At 41.5% G+C, this 18149-nt stretch overlaps 1 protein-coding gene across 1 annotated transcript in view; it reads left to right on the top strand.

Annotated features, from left to right (window-relative positions):
• The window catches only part of DOK6 (docking protein 6), a 395605-nt gene extending 388967 nt beyond the window's left edge, over positions 1 to 6638 (top strand). The window contains exon 8 of the mRNA XM_068993932.1: positions 6499 to 6638. Within this exon, the coding sequence (XP_068850033.1) occupies positions 6499 to 6638 (140 nt within the window). The remainder of the gene's footprint in view (positions 1 to 6498) is intronic.
• The last annotated feature ends 11511 nt before the right edge of the window (positions 6639 to 18149 follow it).

Raw genomic sequence — 18149 nt, 5'->3', positions numbered from 1 at the left:
TACTTCATGATCCTTAATAGTTCTTTGATTGCTAAACCTTTCTATAAATACATTCAAAATGGGAAAAAGGTGTATCAATATGTAACTCATTTATATTAATGGAGAAGGAAATGGCATCCCACTCCAATATTCTTGCCTGAGAAATCCTACGGACAGAGGAGCCTGGCAAGCTACAGTTCATGGGGTCATAAAAGAGTTGGACACAACTTAGCAACTAAACAAATTTATATTAACATTATATTAAAAAATTTATACCTAAACTCTTGAAAATAGCAATGAAAAATTTATAGCTCAAAAACTAAATATATCTACTTTTATTTTTATAATATTGTCCTATTCCTCTTTTTGAGCACCATTAATAACTTTTTTCACATATTCTCTACTATTTCAACTTTGATTTATCCCATGTTAATATTTACCATTTTATTAGCTGCCACAGATTGCTTACAAATTCCACAGCTACTCAAATGCAGTCCACTGACAGAGTTCAACTAAATTTTACAGTTATAGGAAATTAATATCACAGCTGTATAAAATTAGATCCCAGTAGGTAATTAGAATACAAGAGAAATGAAATGTACACAACAGGAATAAATAAATGGTACATCAACCAAAATAACAGAAGACTATTTTTGGTCTAGAAAATTTATGAAATGGGTATTAAAAAACATAATTCTGTATGAATCAAATTAAACCATCTTTAAAGCAAATTGAAGTATTAGAAGGATATTGTGTTTGATTTTTCTTTTCCCAGCATGAGAATGTGGCTGCTAACTCATCAGTTTTTCATAACTAGAGGAGGGTACTACATAGAATTAAATAACATGCATTTTTCCATTCAAAATTTTCTAATCTTTAAAGAGATGAGTTGTGGAAGGCCCAGAGATTTGGATTCTGCCAATGAGGGAAGGAAGGGATTCCAAAGATAAAGGGCATCCATCGGAAACATCCAAGTCCCGGGAGTTCTCCGTCAGGAAATGAACAGCCATGTGCCGCTTCTCAGAGACAGAGGGAGAGACAGAGGGAGTGTCTGTGAGATAACCATTAGCACGAGCCTCTAGAATCCAAGTGTTTTGATTCCCAAAATCTTCAGAGAAGTCTACGTCCCTCAGATGCTAAATGCATTAAAAGGCTGAGAATCGAAAAAAAAAAAAAAAATTAAATATCTACTTATGAAATAAGCCAAAAAGGTCCATCATTTTGGGGGTGAAAGTGTCATTATAAATAACAAAATATATGAATGTATATTAAAGAAAGGAGAACAAAGCAGGGAAGGACAAAGGGAAAAGAAAGGTTTTTCCAATTAAAATTAGAGTAGCAGAATCTTTTTTATAATTTAGTAAGCTTGGAAGGTAAAGTAAACCTCAAATCCACAAAATAAAGCAGCAAAAAAGAGAGTGAAGATGGAAAAGACTGGAAAATTGTTAGAACAGCCCTAGAACGTATACATAATAGAAGGTTAGAAAAAGAACAAAGGTGGGAGAGAGGGCAGAGAAAAATGGTGGGAGGGAAATAATCAACAAAAATTATAATAATAATTCAGAAGTATTTCCCAGAAATTAGACACCTTTGTTCCTTGATTGAAAAAAAAAACCTCATGACGCCTTCGGAAAAATACTCACACTGAGACTCATGAACCTCATAACAAAGGATCAATGAGAGGTGTTACTGAAAACGCTTTGCTTCTCCCCAGCAGCCGGCTGTGAAGACTGAACTGGTGGGCTGCGTGTGTGTGTACCACAGTATACCCTGCTCTCAGTGGTAATCCTGTGTGACACACACACGAATGTAATACACTATGAGACTGTGCTATCATGAATTAACACATTTAGCACATGATCCTATTGACAGAAACTATTACAACTGCCATTATACACTTGAGGGACAGAAGAGTCAAGGGACAGAGTGAGAACTCAAACCCGTGTCCTCTTCCGTCAGAGCTAACACGATCAACCATCGCACAACACAGGATCCTCAGGGCAGGAACCGAGAGAGATTTACAATGAATTAAAAAGCTGAAGATAGTAGAGGAAATTTATGAAAATGTGAAAACAACTTGTACGAAAATATTTTAATAATGTGATAAAGAAGGACTTATTTCAAGACACAAAACCAGAAACCACAAACACTTGACTACAAAAGTTAAACACTTAATTGTAGCAAAAAGAAATTAAACAAGATGCAATTTTTTATCCTTCAAGTTGGCAGAATTTTTTAATCTAATAATCCAGATCTATCTAACATTAGGATAAAAAGTATTTTAATACCCTCTAGGTGGGGATGTAAATTAGTGTGATGCAAATTGACAATTTATATCAGAAACATGGTGGCATGAACTTTTAAAATTTGCCTTTTTTTGATCATTGAAGATGAAAAACTACACGTTATGTTTAATCATTTTATGTAATCTTAAAGCAAATTAAAGAAATTCATTAGCAAGTACAAATACCTCCCAGAGAAAAAGTCAAGAAAATAATAGTCCCTGATCCCCTGGAGGAGGACACAGCAACCCACTCCAGTGTTCTTGCCTGGAGGCTGGCGGGCTGCAGTCCATGGGGTCGCACAGAGTCAGACACGACTGAGCGCAACGCACCGGAGGGGAAGTTTAGGAAGAACTGAAATAGAGTCTCTGTTGAGTGGAGTGAACAGGTCTATTCCAGGAAGTTTTTAAGCCACAGAGTTGATTTCTGTTTTTTGTTTTGTTTTCATCAACAGTGCCTAGGGGCAGAATTCAAATGAATGTTGAGAAAATCATTAATTATTTCTCTCTTTTCTTCCCATACTCATTGTTGCCAAAATCAAACAGCATTTATTAAGCATAAATTCAGCTCAGATTGAGGTATATTATTTTTGTGATAAGTATTAAATAGCATCAGTTATCAACTGTAAAGACATGACTGAAGTAAGAAAAATTCACCATTTCAGTTCCAATTAGACTAGAAACTCTTTGTAGAGGAGATGATGAAATCTTCAAGATGACTGAATGAGAACAATATTCAAAGCCTGTCATAATGAGGACGGCACACAGCGATGATGGAGAAAGTATAGACACTGAATAGGAAGTCAGACAAGAGTGTGGACACATTCAGTGTAGAAAGAAGGGGAAAAACTAACATTTATTAGGCACCTACCACCCCAAGTGGCTTCCTGTATGTTGTTTTGTTTGAAAGTATGTGTGTGTGTTCAGTCATGTCCAACTCTTTGCAGTCCCATGACCCCTGCCAGGCTCCTCTGTCCATAGAATTTTCCAGGCAAGAATACTGGAGTGGGTTGCCATTTCCTCCTCCAGGGGATTGTCCCGACCCAGGGATCTAACCTGGGTCTCCTGCATTGCAGGCACTTTTCCCATTGTGCTACCTGTTGTTTTGTTTAACCCTCAAAATGCCTTAGGAAAGGGACTTCCCCCGTGGTCCAGTGGTTAAGACTCTGTGCTTCCACTACAGGGGGCAAGGGTTGGGGTTCAATCCCTGGTTGGGGGACTAAGATTGCACATGCCATGCAGCATGACCCCCCCCAAAAAAAAACCTTAGGAAAGTGTGTCCTGTCTGTGCAAGAAAATAAGGCTCAAAAAGGGATAGTAGGGTTGGATTTGAACTCAGGGCTGTTTCCGTTGAGGGCATGGCAGGTCTGCACAGTCTGGAGCAGGGGTCACTGTGATGGCTGGACTGACGTGTACAGCCCTGGAACCAAGCCCATGGGCCACGCTGGCGTCCTGCTTTTCTCCCAGACCACACTGCCTGCACAGACCCTGCACTGGGTGTCTGCTGCTGCCTGTCCCTGTCTAATGAGTGTCCCAAAGCAGCTTGTGGACCACAGAAACGCAGGGACCGTGGTTTCCACTACTTTGTCTTCCCTGTGGAGTCTTGAACTGTTTTAGTAGCTGCTTGGCAAATGTTACTTAAATGACTGAAGTTTTACACCAAGATTCCAGGGTCGAAACCTGTGTGCGTGGGCAAAGACGCTTCTATCTTCACAACTCCAACCTTAGCCTTCAGGCCACAAGTAATGTGAACAAAGTGTGCTCTCACATTGCTCTCTTTCAGATATTTCTAATTTTTTTTTTTTTTTTAAGTAACAAGGTAAAACCAAGGCCAGTAACATGGTCTTAACATTAGGACTTCCAACTGGTTTTTGCTCATGAATGCTAGTCTCTCCTCCTATAAGAACTATGAATTATCATCCAGCAAGTCAATGGTGAGATAAGGAAGCAAACTGTAAAATTTTAAGTGAAGTTTCCAGTATCAGGTCAGTGTATCCTAACCCTGTCATACAAGCACCATGTAAAAAGGCCACCTCCTTAGGGAAGTCTTCATTGACTGCCCCTGTGGTGGCCCTACTGGAGGAGGGCCCTCATGGCATCTGTTTCTTGCTAGGATGACAGACTTGTTATTGTCTAGTCACTAAGTCATGCCTGACTCTGTGGCCCTATGGACGGGAGCCCACCAGGCTCCTCTGTCCATGGGATTCTCTAGGTAAGAATACTGGAGTGGGCTGCCAACTCCTTCTCCAGGGCATCTTCCCATCCCAGGGATCAAACCGACATCTCCTACATTGGCAGGCAGACACTTTACTACTGAGCCACCAGGGACGATGCATTTAACATGTATGAATTTAATTGATACACACTGATTTCAGACTCAAAAAGCCATATTATACCACTGCTGCCATACAGACCGTGCAGAGAAGGGAATCAACAAACCCAGACACCAGTAGTCTCTCAAAGTCAGTTACAGCTGGTCACGCGGGGCCAGTTCCCCAGACCCCACTCCTGACCTCGCCTCTGGTGGCTCCATCTTCCCTCCAACACCCAGCTTCCCTTTCCTCACAGCATCTTCATGGTCCGACAGGAAAGAGAAGACACGTTCAGCTGAGGTTTGGATGAGCTGTGGATCCAGGTACTGAGCCGATGAGGACGTGTGAGCGACAGGCGGGAGCAAGGCAACCCGCCACCCTCAGGCCTGAAGGAGCAGAGAGAGGAGACGGGGTTTCTGGACCCGGAGAGGGAGGAGAGGGAGTGCGAAATTCTGGAGGCCAGGAGATGTGCAGGCTGGCAGGGGCGGTGGGGCCCTCTCCGCCCTGCCCTGCTCTGAGGCTCACCCAGAGAACCGGGCTAACAGTGCCCCTAGAAGGATATTTATCTAGAACAGAAGGCTCCGTTCTCACGATTTTTCTTAATGTTAGGAGATTCTACCACTTTAATTAGCTTTTTATTATTACCCGATGTATCTGCATTTCCTTCCCAGATCTCAACAAGGATAGGGTTCTGAGTCGTCAGACACACCCGAAGATGATGAGACCGGCTTTAAGCGCGTAAGCTTGTAAAGGGAGCCGAGTTTGCTCTTTCTGTGTTAGCAGACCGTCTTTCCTGGGTTTCTCGCCACAGAGACCAGAAAACGTATCAACCAGACTCAGTACGTTTCTTGCTTTGTGTGACGCAGATGGTCCGAGAGCACAGCACACCACATCTATTCCATCTTCTCTCCGCACTGAGCTCATCCATCAGATACTCATCCTCATGTGCGAAGAACAATCCTGATTCATTTAGAACAGACACCTGGGAAGTCCACGTGAGGCCCGAGAACTCTCCTTTCTCCTGATGTTAGCATTCCACTGCTGCTGCTGCTGCTAAGTTGCTTCAGTCGTGTCCGACTCTGTGCGACCCCATAGACGGCAGCCCACCAGGCTCCCCCGTCCCTGAGATTCTCCAGGCAAGAACACTGGAGTGGCTTGCCATTTCCTTCTCCAATGCATGAAAGTGAAAAGTGAAAATGAAGTCACTCAGTCCTATCCGACTCAGCGACCCCATGGACTGCAGCCTACCAGGCTCCTTCATCCATGGGATTTCCCAGGCAAGAGTACTGGAGTGGGGTGCCATTAGTTTTCCAATAGTCACCTTTGGATTTTGCATTAAAGTTCTCACCGCAGGGGTACATCTATGCTATAAAATCATAGATAGAATTTTTTTTAAATAAATTGTCCGTAAGAGTTAGCTTTTAGACCACTCTAATTGGGTTAATAACCGCATCATGAAGTGGGTGCCTTTACTCACAAACCTGGGGTACTGAAACGCTATCCCCCTGATAATTTTCCTGATAATTGACACTGGTTAGGATAAAATGAAGTTGGCTGCTCAAAAAGGTTTTAAGGAGTGTGTCATTCGTTCCTGTATGCTGAAAAGGGACCATCAAAGAAAAGAAGGCGTTTACAGATTCTCCACCAAAAGCAGCTTTTGGTCGTGGGGGGAGCTTTTGTGCTTTTGTTCCAGAGACTGAAGGACAGTAGAAGTCTGAGATCCCTAGAAAGTCCTCCCTAGCTCTCCGGCATCCAGAATTTCTGACACCACCCGGGTCCAAAACTGGGCCCTGAAGACCACATCCTAGCCACCCCCCAGGAACTAGCCGCTGGGCGCTCACTGCCCCCTCACCCGGCGCCCCTCGGAGCCAGCCCCCGGTACCAAGCCAGCCCCCCCATAACAGCTCTCCTTCTGTGCCCCTCCAGGTCACGGTTTCGGGCCCTCGAAGATGTCACGTGCGCAGACCTTCCCCAGCTATGCCTCGGAGCAGAGCGAGGAGACGCAGCCGGCCCTATCGCGCTCCAGCAGCTACGGCTTCAGCTACAGCTCCAGCCTCATCCAGTGACACCCAGGGCGAGGCTGAGACCAGAGAGACCGTCTGTCCGGACCGCCTGCCTGCCTGCAAGGCATGCGCCCTCTGAGGACCAACTGCAGGGAACATTGACCTGGGTCGGGTCTGGCCCCAGTCCCGGTAGAAGGTTCAAAACTGGAGTTCTGCTTCCTTGATTCTGTGGCTAAGTCCTTTATTTATTGAGTTTCTTGGGATGGGGGGGGAGGGGGGGAGTCGGTGTTTTACAAAAATAGAATTCAAATCGTCTGAACAGTCATTTAAATAAAATTCTTTGGGTCTGACAGCAGCAGGAACCTGGGCAGGGTGAGAAGTTGCCAAGCTGGACGGGACCGGACCTGGGTGAGGGCATTACCCCTGGCATTATTACTCTGGGCTCAGTCCTCCCACCTGATGAGAGGTCTGACTTTGGGCAGAAAGGTGACCCACCACAAGCTGTGTGGCTCGGAGAGTTTCAACAGGGACAAATTCAGTAAGCTCTACAAATGATATCACAACTCTCCATATAAGTAAGCCCAGTGACAATTAAGGGAACACAAAATTTAGAACACTATTACCCAGGGCCTTGTAGCTCTATGCTGTGTGTGTGTGTGTGTGTGTGTGTGTGTGTGTGTGTCTGTAGACAATACAGATATGGATATTGCTGTATCCATCTATATCTAACACGTATATATCCATGTGTGCCGAGAGTGACAGGATATGCTCACTTAAATTGGTGAAAACTGTAATTTGGTGCATTAAAATTAAGATTGTTATGTTGAATAACTATTTTTTAAATAGTCCTGTAAAAAAAAAAAGGCTTCTTATCAGCAAAGTATTTATGTATTCACGTCTGCTCCTATGACAAACGGAGGTGACAGTGTGAGAACGGGGAACTACTCTGGAAGCGAAGGAAGCAGTCTGGCTGTCCTGCTCATCACGTCACAGCCCTGTCTTTCTGTTTAAGTACCCCTTGTTGTTGATGCTGTTTCTCCCTTGGGCCCCCTCTGAGCTACATGGGAAGATAGGGTGTGATCCCCAATCAGCTTCCACTTAACCTGGAGGAAAAGGACTCTAAATGACAATCTGATTAAGGGAAAAAAAAATACACTTTAAAAGAACTCAGACATTTTGCAGTCAAGAGAAGAAGAGCATGGAAAGGATGGTAGGTATCATTCTTAAGCGTTAGAGATGCTGTTCTCAGATAGCCATCAGGGGCTTGTAATTACTACATAACCAGAATTGGCTGGGTTTTACTCTCCTTTGACTGGATATGGGTTGGCTGGGATTATAAGAGAAAATGTATCCAACAACAACAAAAAGTTTTTTCATCCCTGAGACTAATGACAGACCTATAAGGTTTAAAAGGAAGTGGTGATTCCCACGTGAACTGGGGAAATTTGGCTAATTCAGATCAACATAGATATTTTTTTCTAGTTTGGAATTTACTCAAGTAAAAATAAAAATCATTCTGCCTGAACTGTCTGATGCCACGTACCTAAAATGGTCAGCTCCCAACACCCCAAGGTGGATTTAAAGAACCATGATCCTAGGTCTTGTAAGATGAAAACCTGATTTTTTTCCAATATCAAAATTGTTTAAGCTTTCAGAGTTAGTCTATTGAAAGGGTACCTGATTTGCTGACCTGTGATGAGACTTTTCTTTCACCCATGGCCATAGCTTGAATGCAGATTGACAGTTCATTATAGACAGTTACTACTAGATAAAAGCAGTATCCAGTCCCTTCTTGAAAAATTTCACACTTATAGCCACTACCTAGACTCTCCACATCTCTCAGATGAGTTTGAAAATGCCACCAAGATGCTAATCATAAGAGTTAATGTGGCTGTGAAAAATAATTATCCTAAGCTTTCAGGGGTAAAAAGAAAATTACTCAAATGCTCTGTGCTGTGACTTTTGCTGACACAGCAGAAGAGCAGGAGATGGGTTGCTGATGTTCATACAGCCTTCCCTGAAGTCCCAGCTTCCAGGGTTGAACACCTCCGAATTACCTGAGCACGTGGCATTTGCATTGGAAATGCCGTTAAAGAAACACATCAGAGCGACTCCTGGCTGAGACCATTTGAGCCCAGCTCCTAGTGGTGCCGCGTTCACAGCAAGCCTCCTGCGGCTCACTCGGTAGAGCTGTTGCCTAGAGACCACAAGTTTCTACAAGGGACTTAGGGGGAGAGACCCTCAGAGGTCCTGATTTACGTCTCAGCGTTATTAACGTGCCAGCAGTACAGACAGCAGGTCTGGGGAGGGGGGCGGGAGGGGGAGATTCTGCTGATTAGACGAGTCTGCTCTTTTGTCTGTTTGGCGGGAGACACGATACCTGCATGAAGTAGTTTCCAGAAGGCCATTTGCTTGTGATCATTACCAGTGAGTGTAACTGAGGAGGGGTCCCAAAGATCAGGCATAACCTTGGGCCAGTTCATTCAGAGAATCATGTCATAAAAAGAGTCAGTGAGAGAGAAATTTCCTTCCTGTGTCGTTCGTTAACCCAATCTTATCACAATGAGAATAATGCTATAAAAGATTTCGTGGTAAATTTTTGGAGACTTATTCTAGCCTTCCTCTAGCTGTACTTAAAATTGTAGCTAAGTTGAAACTGTTAAATGAACAGATAGGACAATTTATATTAACCTAATATACTTGGCATAAGGCAATGCACATTGTAATCAACGTGACAAGCAGATAAATGTTCTACACAAACCAAAGATGAAGTTACTGAACCAGTCTGCTGGAACTTCGTAAAGCCAGAACGATAGCAGTCAGAAGAGGGGTCATAGGCATGTATCCAGCTCACTCGAGGTTGCAGGTTTTTGACTAAAGATGCCTCTACACTTTGCAAGCATTTCTCTCCCTTCAGAAACTATCTTCTTCTTTAATATACATGTGACTTTTTCATCATGAGGCAGTGACAGTTACAAACCAAAAACATCTTTTGACTCCTTCTGAAACTCAGATGGCTTTCCACCCAGATTTAGACAGGTGGATGAAGGTGGTCAGAATTCCCACATCGGGTTGGAAGAAACTCGTGGTCAAAGAACCTAACACAAGTCACAAAGGCTCTTCTGAGCACAGAGAAAGCCTGGAAGACACACATATTTCATGGAAAGATTATCTGAAGGGATTTATTTTTTTTATGTCCCCGTTTTTTCTTCTGATAATATTAATTGCTGTACACACGACCAAGCCATGAGGTTATATTTATGCAGAGAAGTACAAAATAACTGTGACCCAATGGTTTTTTATCCTGGTGGGAGGGAAAAAGAAAACATTTCTTTCACTTATTCATCAAATGATACTAGGCACTCAGAACTAAATTGTTTATACAATAAATACTTATGAATCAGTAGGTTTTGGCCACTACCGCCATTTGAACTTAATGAAATAAGAAATACCTATTTACTTATATGTTAGGGAAGATGCTGTTTGATAGAGCATGTGAAATAAAGTGAAATGTATTTATTAAAAGTAAACCTCACCTTTTTCACCAAGTAGTGAAAAAGTGCTAGTCCTTGTATCTTATACAATTTTCCTCTGTCTTCCCTGGGCAATTATGTTTTGAAAATAATTTATCACCTATAAAATGATTAACCACTTATTCTTTTTGTCCAGCATAGAAGCAGTGGATGGGTAAATAACTTTGCACTGTTAGTAGTTTCTACAAATCCAATTTATTGCATGTGGTATCTTTATAGGAGATATTAAAACCATAAAAATTGATGTCTGCCCCTCATTCTTTGGCCAGAATCTCAGAAAATCAGTAAAAAGCATGAGTACCCTACTCCCTAGGTTATTTTAGCCATTTACTAAAATGGACCGCTAATGCTACAGTGAAAAGAAGCTGAGAAAATTATATTCTTGTAAAAAAAAATTATAGTCCAGATTTTATTTTTACAACACAGCACAATAGATGTGCAGTCTACATTCAGTGGGGCTGAACTTAGGCCTCTAACACTTTGTGTCTTATAGCAAATATTATACTGAAAACTGCTCAAAGTGAAAATTAGACATTTTCTCCAAATCAGTGATGACTTTGAATACCTTTCAATTTCAAATTACTTTACCAATTATTAATATACTTTACAATCCCCTGACCTTGGCCTTCTCAAAATAGATAAAAATTTGCCACTGGACCTATGTTAATAATTATGGCAGGCAATATGCCACATGAATGCCCTTCTAGCCTTTGTAATGTGTGGAGTGCAGTGTCCCCTGGAGGCAGGCAGAACAAGCTGACGGGATGAGTCAGGAGAGCAACAGTTCAGACAAAATTACAAAGACTCCAGGGAAGTGTCCAGCATGACCCCAGACTCTGCTGTCTTCACATTCTGACCTCAGTTCTATGTCACAGATGTGGCCTTTACTAGTTTCACCTCACACTAAGTATGCAATCAAAAGAAGACGTCAGTTTATCAGGTTTTGAAGTCACCACAGAAAGACAACACGTATCAAGTATGCTTCCTTTGGTTTAGTGAAAATTATCGCACACAAAATAATGTGTATCCCAAAACACCCATGGTTAAACATCTCTTCAGTAACACGATCATCTCTGTACAGTCAACCTCATTTGAGTTTCAACACAAAGGTGTATTAGCTGTGACACTGCTTGGGGGCTAATTAAAAGGTCAACAGCCTCACATGTGTGTTCCCTATCAGTCTATTGGAAAGAGTCACCCACTTTTGCTTTCTGAAATGACCACAAATCCTCCTTTTCTTACCTGAGAATGTGAATCTTTGTTGTACATTTCTGCAGCTATTACAATTAGTGGAGACACAGGATACTTCTTGGGGAAGTATCATTAGATGTTGGATACCCTTTCTAGATAGATGGAATGCTAGCCAGCTCTGAAAGCAATCACGTAGAAGAACATTTCCACTTTATGCTCTGCTCAGGAGAAAACCCAAACCTGTTGGTATTGTAATTCATGTAAAGGCAAAGAAATGGTCAGGAACAGTCCTGCCTCGTTCCAGGCTTCTAATCCAGGAATGTTTCCTTGGCTCATGGCATCTCCCAGTTAGACATGGTGGGAGCTGAGAAATGCCACACAAGTAAATAGGCCCTTGCATGTGTAAGTGTCTCTCCCTGTTTTTCAGATGTTTCTAACTCTTCCTGAACCCATCACCACTAGTTCAATAGAAAGGCTTGATGAGGCAATTCATTAGACTGGTTGTAGGTCATAAGTGATTAGGATAAGTTTTATTACTTTTATATTATTACTGAGTTCTTTGTTGGAAATCCAGATTTACTTATCCTAATGTGATAGTTGAACAAAAAAAATTAAGTAGATGTCTATGTTTTGTATTCCCACTAGTTCATCATATGTCTTTATGAGTGTTGTTTTGGGGATCTTTATCACTCTGTAGCACTTTTGTTTCATTATTTATTGCAATTGTCACATCTTTGTTAGATAATAATATCTAGGCTACATTTTTTCCCTGGGAACTCAAAAAGCTTCCATTTTCAACTGAAATTTGGAGAATGGCATTTTTTTACATTAAAATACCTTAAATATCAAGTTTTTTCTTACATACTTCAGTAGGCAATTATTTAAATCAACTTTAGATAAGTAAATAAGTTAAATTATTAAATAATATGAAAAACACATTTTACTTGTGATTTTCATACACTTTTCTCTTGTTGAAGATTTTAACATCTTGTATACACTTAAAGGAAAAATACATTTGTAATCAAAATACACCAACTTTATTCTACTAATTCTACCTAGTAAGTTTTTATTTTGCTTTGTTTTCTCTGCCTGCTATTCTGGTTTGAAGAAAAATGACTGGATTTAAATTTTCTAATAGTTATTTTGGTAGGTTTGGTAGCTGACACAGTTAGCTTTTTCAGTCTGTGCTCTGATTTTAGGATGGTTTTAAGGAACATAAATTCAACCCTTTTTGTAGACACAGAATTGTGAGTCAAATGGCACAAGGTCTCCGTGCTATCTCTGTAGTTGTGTTCATGCTGGAACTTGATTACTATCTTAACACTCAAATGATCCACATAAGACTCATAAGAGTTGCTTATTTTCAGGAATCTGACATTTAAAACCTAAATTCAGGAGAAAAAGAAAACTGAGATGATTTAAAGAATTTTTTTTTTAAGTCACTGTAGGATTTCTCTCAAAAAAAAAATTATGAGAGGGTTTTTATGGTGTTTCAATATCATTAACTATTTGACAGAAGCTGAAAAGGCAGGAAAAGTGAAAATGACAGGGGTATCTTAATATTAAATATGAATTAGAAATTAGTATGACTGATATAGGTTGGCAAATAATTTGATTAATAAAATTTAGATTTACATATATATTGCATAATTCAAGGAACAATGCTTTCTTTTATCAAAAATATATATGGCTGTATCGGTGGGCAGAGGGGGGCAAAATGGAGCTCCAACTTTTTGTGACAACCTGAAATAGAATTTCTTTCCAGTTATGATACAATTATTTTAGTTATAGCAGGCAGTATATAAATCATAGCAACGAATCAGTCTACCCCTTGACAATAAATAATGCATGAAAGCCGGTACCATCTTTACTGCAGATGACAGGAGACCTCCTGGGACCTGCAGAGAACCTCTTACTCCACACATGCCCTATCTCTCTGTCACGCACACACATTTTTGACTTTTTACCCACTGTCTATGTTCCACTACAATGATCTTTTTCTTAGGTCTACACAGAATTATCCCATCTTGTAAATTCCTCATCCCTGTGGATCTTCAAACTATATTAAATTGTGTGCTATATGTTTGCTTTATGTAAAACTTTTAAATTAATTTATATATACTTTGTGAAGTTTTATACTGTACATTGTAAACATATGTCATTTGTCATTGATTCCATTTACTGTTTATGAGCATTTTGGTAAATAACTGGACACTAGGCCCTTGTTAAGAAATAAAATATCCATTGCAAATTTGCTTCTATTGGAAAATATGTGATTTGACATCCTTTACCTTGAATCACAATTTATCCCAGATAAATAACAGTTTGGGGACATCTCTACTTAACATTGGGCCACCTTTGGAAAAGGAATGCAAAGAAAGAGCTGTCCCTGGAAACTAAATGTGAATTTCTGGCAGAACAGAAAATATTATTATAATGCGGCAATAATAAAATTAGGAAATTAAATTATTTAAAAATCTGTCTGTGTGATTATTCCCCTTGGTAAAATACATGAAATGCATAGCTCAAGAATTACCATTTTCTGAATTCATAGTTTCTATATCTCAATTCTTAATAGAGAAAACTTATTAACATCTTACTCATAATTTTAAGCAATTTACAAAAGATATGACTACCAGGAAGATGTTATAGTTGCACAGTATTAAAATTTCCCCCACCCCACTGTAAAAAAGGAAAAGCAGCTCAAGAATACAACTTTGCATGATCAAGACTTTGAACATCTAAATTGATGGTTTTTACTCACGAGTTATTTGATATTGTTGAAACTGTAATAGTATATGATTTCCTTAATTTTTGTTATTGTGTGATGAGCTGTAACTATGTAATTAAACAGAATTTTGACAATCATATTCTGCTAACCTTTAAAATGTCACTTATTCCTTCACTTACTGGCTTGCTATTTTCAAAATAAAGTAAAAGAAGGCCTTTATTAAATATGCGGTCACTGAGAATTTATTATGCATTTCCACTGTTTTCCTAACTCTGGTATAATATAATTTTTATTAGGTTGACTCTGGTTTGACAGAATCATAGAATATCAATGTTGAAAATGACATTGGCAATCAACACATTTACTAGCGAAGCCATATCCAGAATTTTTAAGTGGCTTTCGCAGTGTCAGACAACTAGAAAACAGCTTTCCTCCAGAACCATGCTCATCCTCTAATAAATAAAGAAAATTATTGAAAATGAGCATTTGGTAGAAAAGGATTGAACGTCCAAAGTGAAATGTGTGTGGTCATGACTGTGCTAGCCATCAGTGGCTTTCTTTACTACTTTCTCTCTCGTGACTCAGAATCCTTTGTGACTTGGATTTAGACTTGCAGAATCTGTTTCTCAAACTTAACCTTTAAATATTACCTGGGCATTTCTTATTCGCTATTACCAAATTAGTTAGGAATATTTTTGTCCTTTTATAGAGTCATGGCTTTAGAGAGAGAAAGTGAAGCTTCCATAATATCATAGAAATCAAAACGGGAGAGGAAGCTTGAAGTACGAGGTCAGTCCTAGTGCTGAAGTGTCCTGCTTCAAGCAGGTCTGGACAAGGTCATGAATTGGAGGAAAGCAATGAAAAATGTATGATTGTTTTCAATTCTGTGCAGCCAGTAGAAGACTGAAAATGCTTAGGCGGGCGATGGTGGTGCAAACACTCATTCTTTCTAAATGCTGAATGAAACAGCTTCTTCTGTCTATGACTTCTACGTGCTTCCAGAGCAAATTGATGTGAACTTGATGGAGTTTTCTTTCCCTTTCTGTCACTATTAAAATCATGGGGATCATGTTTACTGGGGAAAGCGTATGAAAATTACAAAAGCTTGTATAAGTTTAGAGCCGACATAAGACATTGAATGGAGAAGGCAATGGCGCCCCACTCCAGTACTCTTGCCTGGAAAATCCCATGGACAGAGGAGCCTGGTAGGCTGTAGTCCACGGGGTCGCTAAGAGTCGGACGCGACTGAGTGACTTCACTTTCACTTTTCACTTTCATGCATTGGAGAAAGAAATGGCAACCCACTCCAGTATTCTTGCCTGGAGAATCCCGGGGACGGGGGATCCTGGTGGGTTGGCGTCTCTGGGGTCGCACAGAGTCGGACATGACTGAAGCGACTTAGCAGCAGCAAGACACTGAATAAATGCAGGTCAGAGGGTACAGCCCAAAAGCAATTACTATGCTATTTTTGTAATGTACCAAACAACCAAATCTGGTAATTCTCCCAAGATGGAAAAACTGCTATCTTTATTTCCAAATATTCAAGAAAAATATTAGACCAATATACCTAATTTTGATATCCATATGGTAATTTTTAAAATCAATGTTTGAGCGAGAACTAGATAGAGTATCTAAATATTCATGGAAACATGAATTATCCTAATATCTAGGTATCTTAGGAAATCAGGCTGCTGATTTGTATAATCTCAAAGGCGAGTCAGTGGATAAGTACTTCCTGAATGCTTGCTACCAACAGAACGTGAGTACAGGACAGCCCATACCTCTTGGCTCTTATTCTCACCTCCTTTGAAATATTCTTGATACGCATCAGTGCCAGGTGTGAGCTCTGATGGCAAAGCGTGTGGCTTCCACGGAAAACCTGAGATGACTAGAAATAAGGGTGCAGGGTAAGGAAGAAAGACCAGCCTCATCAGGATCCCCAAATCCCTTTCTCAAAACTGTTTCTCTGCATTTCCTCTTCCCCCACCCTCCCCTCCTTCCCCCTCCTTTCCCACCCTGCCCCTCCTTTTCTCCCTCCCCCTCCTCCCCCTCCTTTCCCACCCTCTCCCCCTCCTCCCCCTCCTTTTCACCCTCCCCCTCCTCCCCCTCCTTTCCCACCCTCTCCCCCTCCTGCCCCTCCTTTTCACCCTCCCCCTCCTCCCCCTCCTTTTCACCCTCCCCCTCCTCCCCCTCCTTTCCCACCCTCTCCCCCTCCTCCCCCTCCTTTCCCACCCTCTCCCCCTCCTCCCCCTCCTTTTCACCCTCCCCCTCCTCCCCCTCCTCCCCCTCCTTTTCACCCTCCCCCTTCTCCCCCTCCTTTCCCACCCTCTCCCCCTCCTCCCCCTCCTTTCCCACCCTCTCCCCCTCCTCCCCCTCCTTTTCACCCTCCCCCTCCTCCCCCTCCTCCCCCTCCTTTTCACCCTCCCCCTTCTCCCCCTCCTTTCCCACCCTCTCCCCCTCCTCCCCCTCCTTTCCCACCCTCTCCCCCTCCTCCCCCTCCTTTTCACCCTCCCCCTCCTCCCCCTCCTCCCCCTCCTTTTCACCCTCCCCCTTCTCCCCCTCCTTTCCCACCCTCTCCCCCTCCTCCCCCTCCTTTCCCACCCTCTCCCCCTCCTCCCCCTCCTTTTCTCCCTCCCCCTCCTCCCCCTCCTTTCCCACCCTCTCCCCCTCCTCCCCCTCCTTTTCACCCTCCCCCTCCTCCCCCTCCTTTCCCACCCTCTCCCCCTCCTTCCCCTCCTTTTCTCCCTCCCCCTCCTCCCCCTCCTTTCCCGCCTTCTGCCCCTCTCCCTCCTTTCCCACCCTCTCCCCCTTCTCCCCCTCTTTCCCCTCCTTTCCCACCCTTCTCCTCCTCCCCTTCCTTTCCCACCTTCTCCCTCCTCCCCCTCCCTCTTCCCCCCTCCTCTCCCTTCTTTTCTATCTTTTTCTCTCTAAATATTTAGTCCCACCTTTTTTTTTAATCACAGGAAATTATTAAGCAGCATAGTCTATGGGGTTGCACAGAGACTGAAGTGACTTAGCAGCAGCAGCAGCAGCAGTCTAACATAACTCCGAAAATACTTCTTGCTATTTCAGTCATATAAATTTTGTTAAACCACTTTCTCTAAAATCCTCTATTCCTCCTGATGCAAATATGTACATAAGACAAATACGGGCTCTCCATCACTTTCTATGTCTGTGTGAATTTTACAGAGACCTGTTCTACATACCTAATACTCTTCTGAATATTTGCAAACTTTGATTATTAGGTAGCCAAAAGAAAAAAACCTACTATCTCAAAATTTAATTTTAAAAAACATTAATTGGATCTTCTAAGAGCTGGGTATTCAAAAAAGAATAAGACTTGGATCATCCTTTAAGGAACTCACTATTTAAGGAAATGGATGCATTTCAAGTTATGAAGCAGGTATATTCAGTTTAGCGCTGTTCAACTAATGTCGCTTGATCCTTCTTTGTTTCAATATTCATTAAAAAAAAATGTTTTAAGGACCTTGCTATTTTTTAAGTTTATAGTTTTTTAACAAATACATTTTTATTTCAGAGACCTAAGTAGAGTTTCTCTAATTTCTCGAAGAGATCTCTAGTCCTTCCCATTCTGTTGTTTTCCTCTATTTCTTTGCATTGTTCGCTGAAGAAGGCTTTCTTATCTCTTCTTGCTATTCTTTGGAACTCTGCATTCAGATGCTTATATCTTTCCTTTTCTCCTTTGCTGTTCGCTTCTCTTCTTTTCACAGCTATTTGTAAGGCCTCCTCAGACAGCCATTTTGCTTTTTTGCATTCCTTTTCCCAGCTATCTGTAAGGCCTCCTCAGACAGCCATTTTGCTTTTTTGCATTCCTTTTCCATGGGGATGCTCTTGATCCCTGTCTCCTGTACAATGTCACGAACCTCTGTCCATAGTTCATCAGGCACTCTATCTATCAGATCTAGGCCCTTAAATCTATTTATCACTTCCACTGTATAATCATAAGGGATTTGATTTAGGTCATACCTGAATGGTCTAGCGGTTTTCCCTACTTTCTTCAATTTAAGTCTGAATTTGGTAATAAGGAGTTCATGACCTGAGCCACAGTCAGCTCCTGGTCTTGTTTTTGTTGACTGTATAGAGCTTCTCCATCTTTGG

This window comes from Capricornis sumatraensis, chromosome 21 (assembly GCF_032405125.1).
Source record: "Capricornis sumatraensis isolate serow.1 chromosome 21, serow.2, whole genome shotgun sequence".
NCBI classification, from domain to species: domain Eukaryota; kingdom Metazoa; phylum Chordata; class Mammalia; order Artiodactyla; family Bovidae; genus Capricornis; species Capricornis sumatraensis.
Note: the sequence above shows the minus strand (reverse complement) of the source record. Positions and strands in the feature narration are given on the sequence as shown.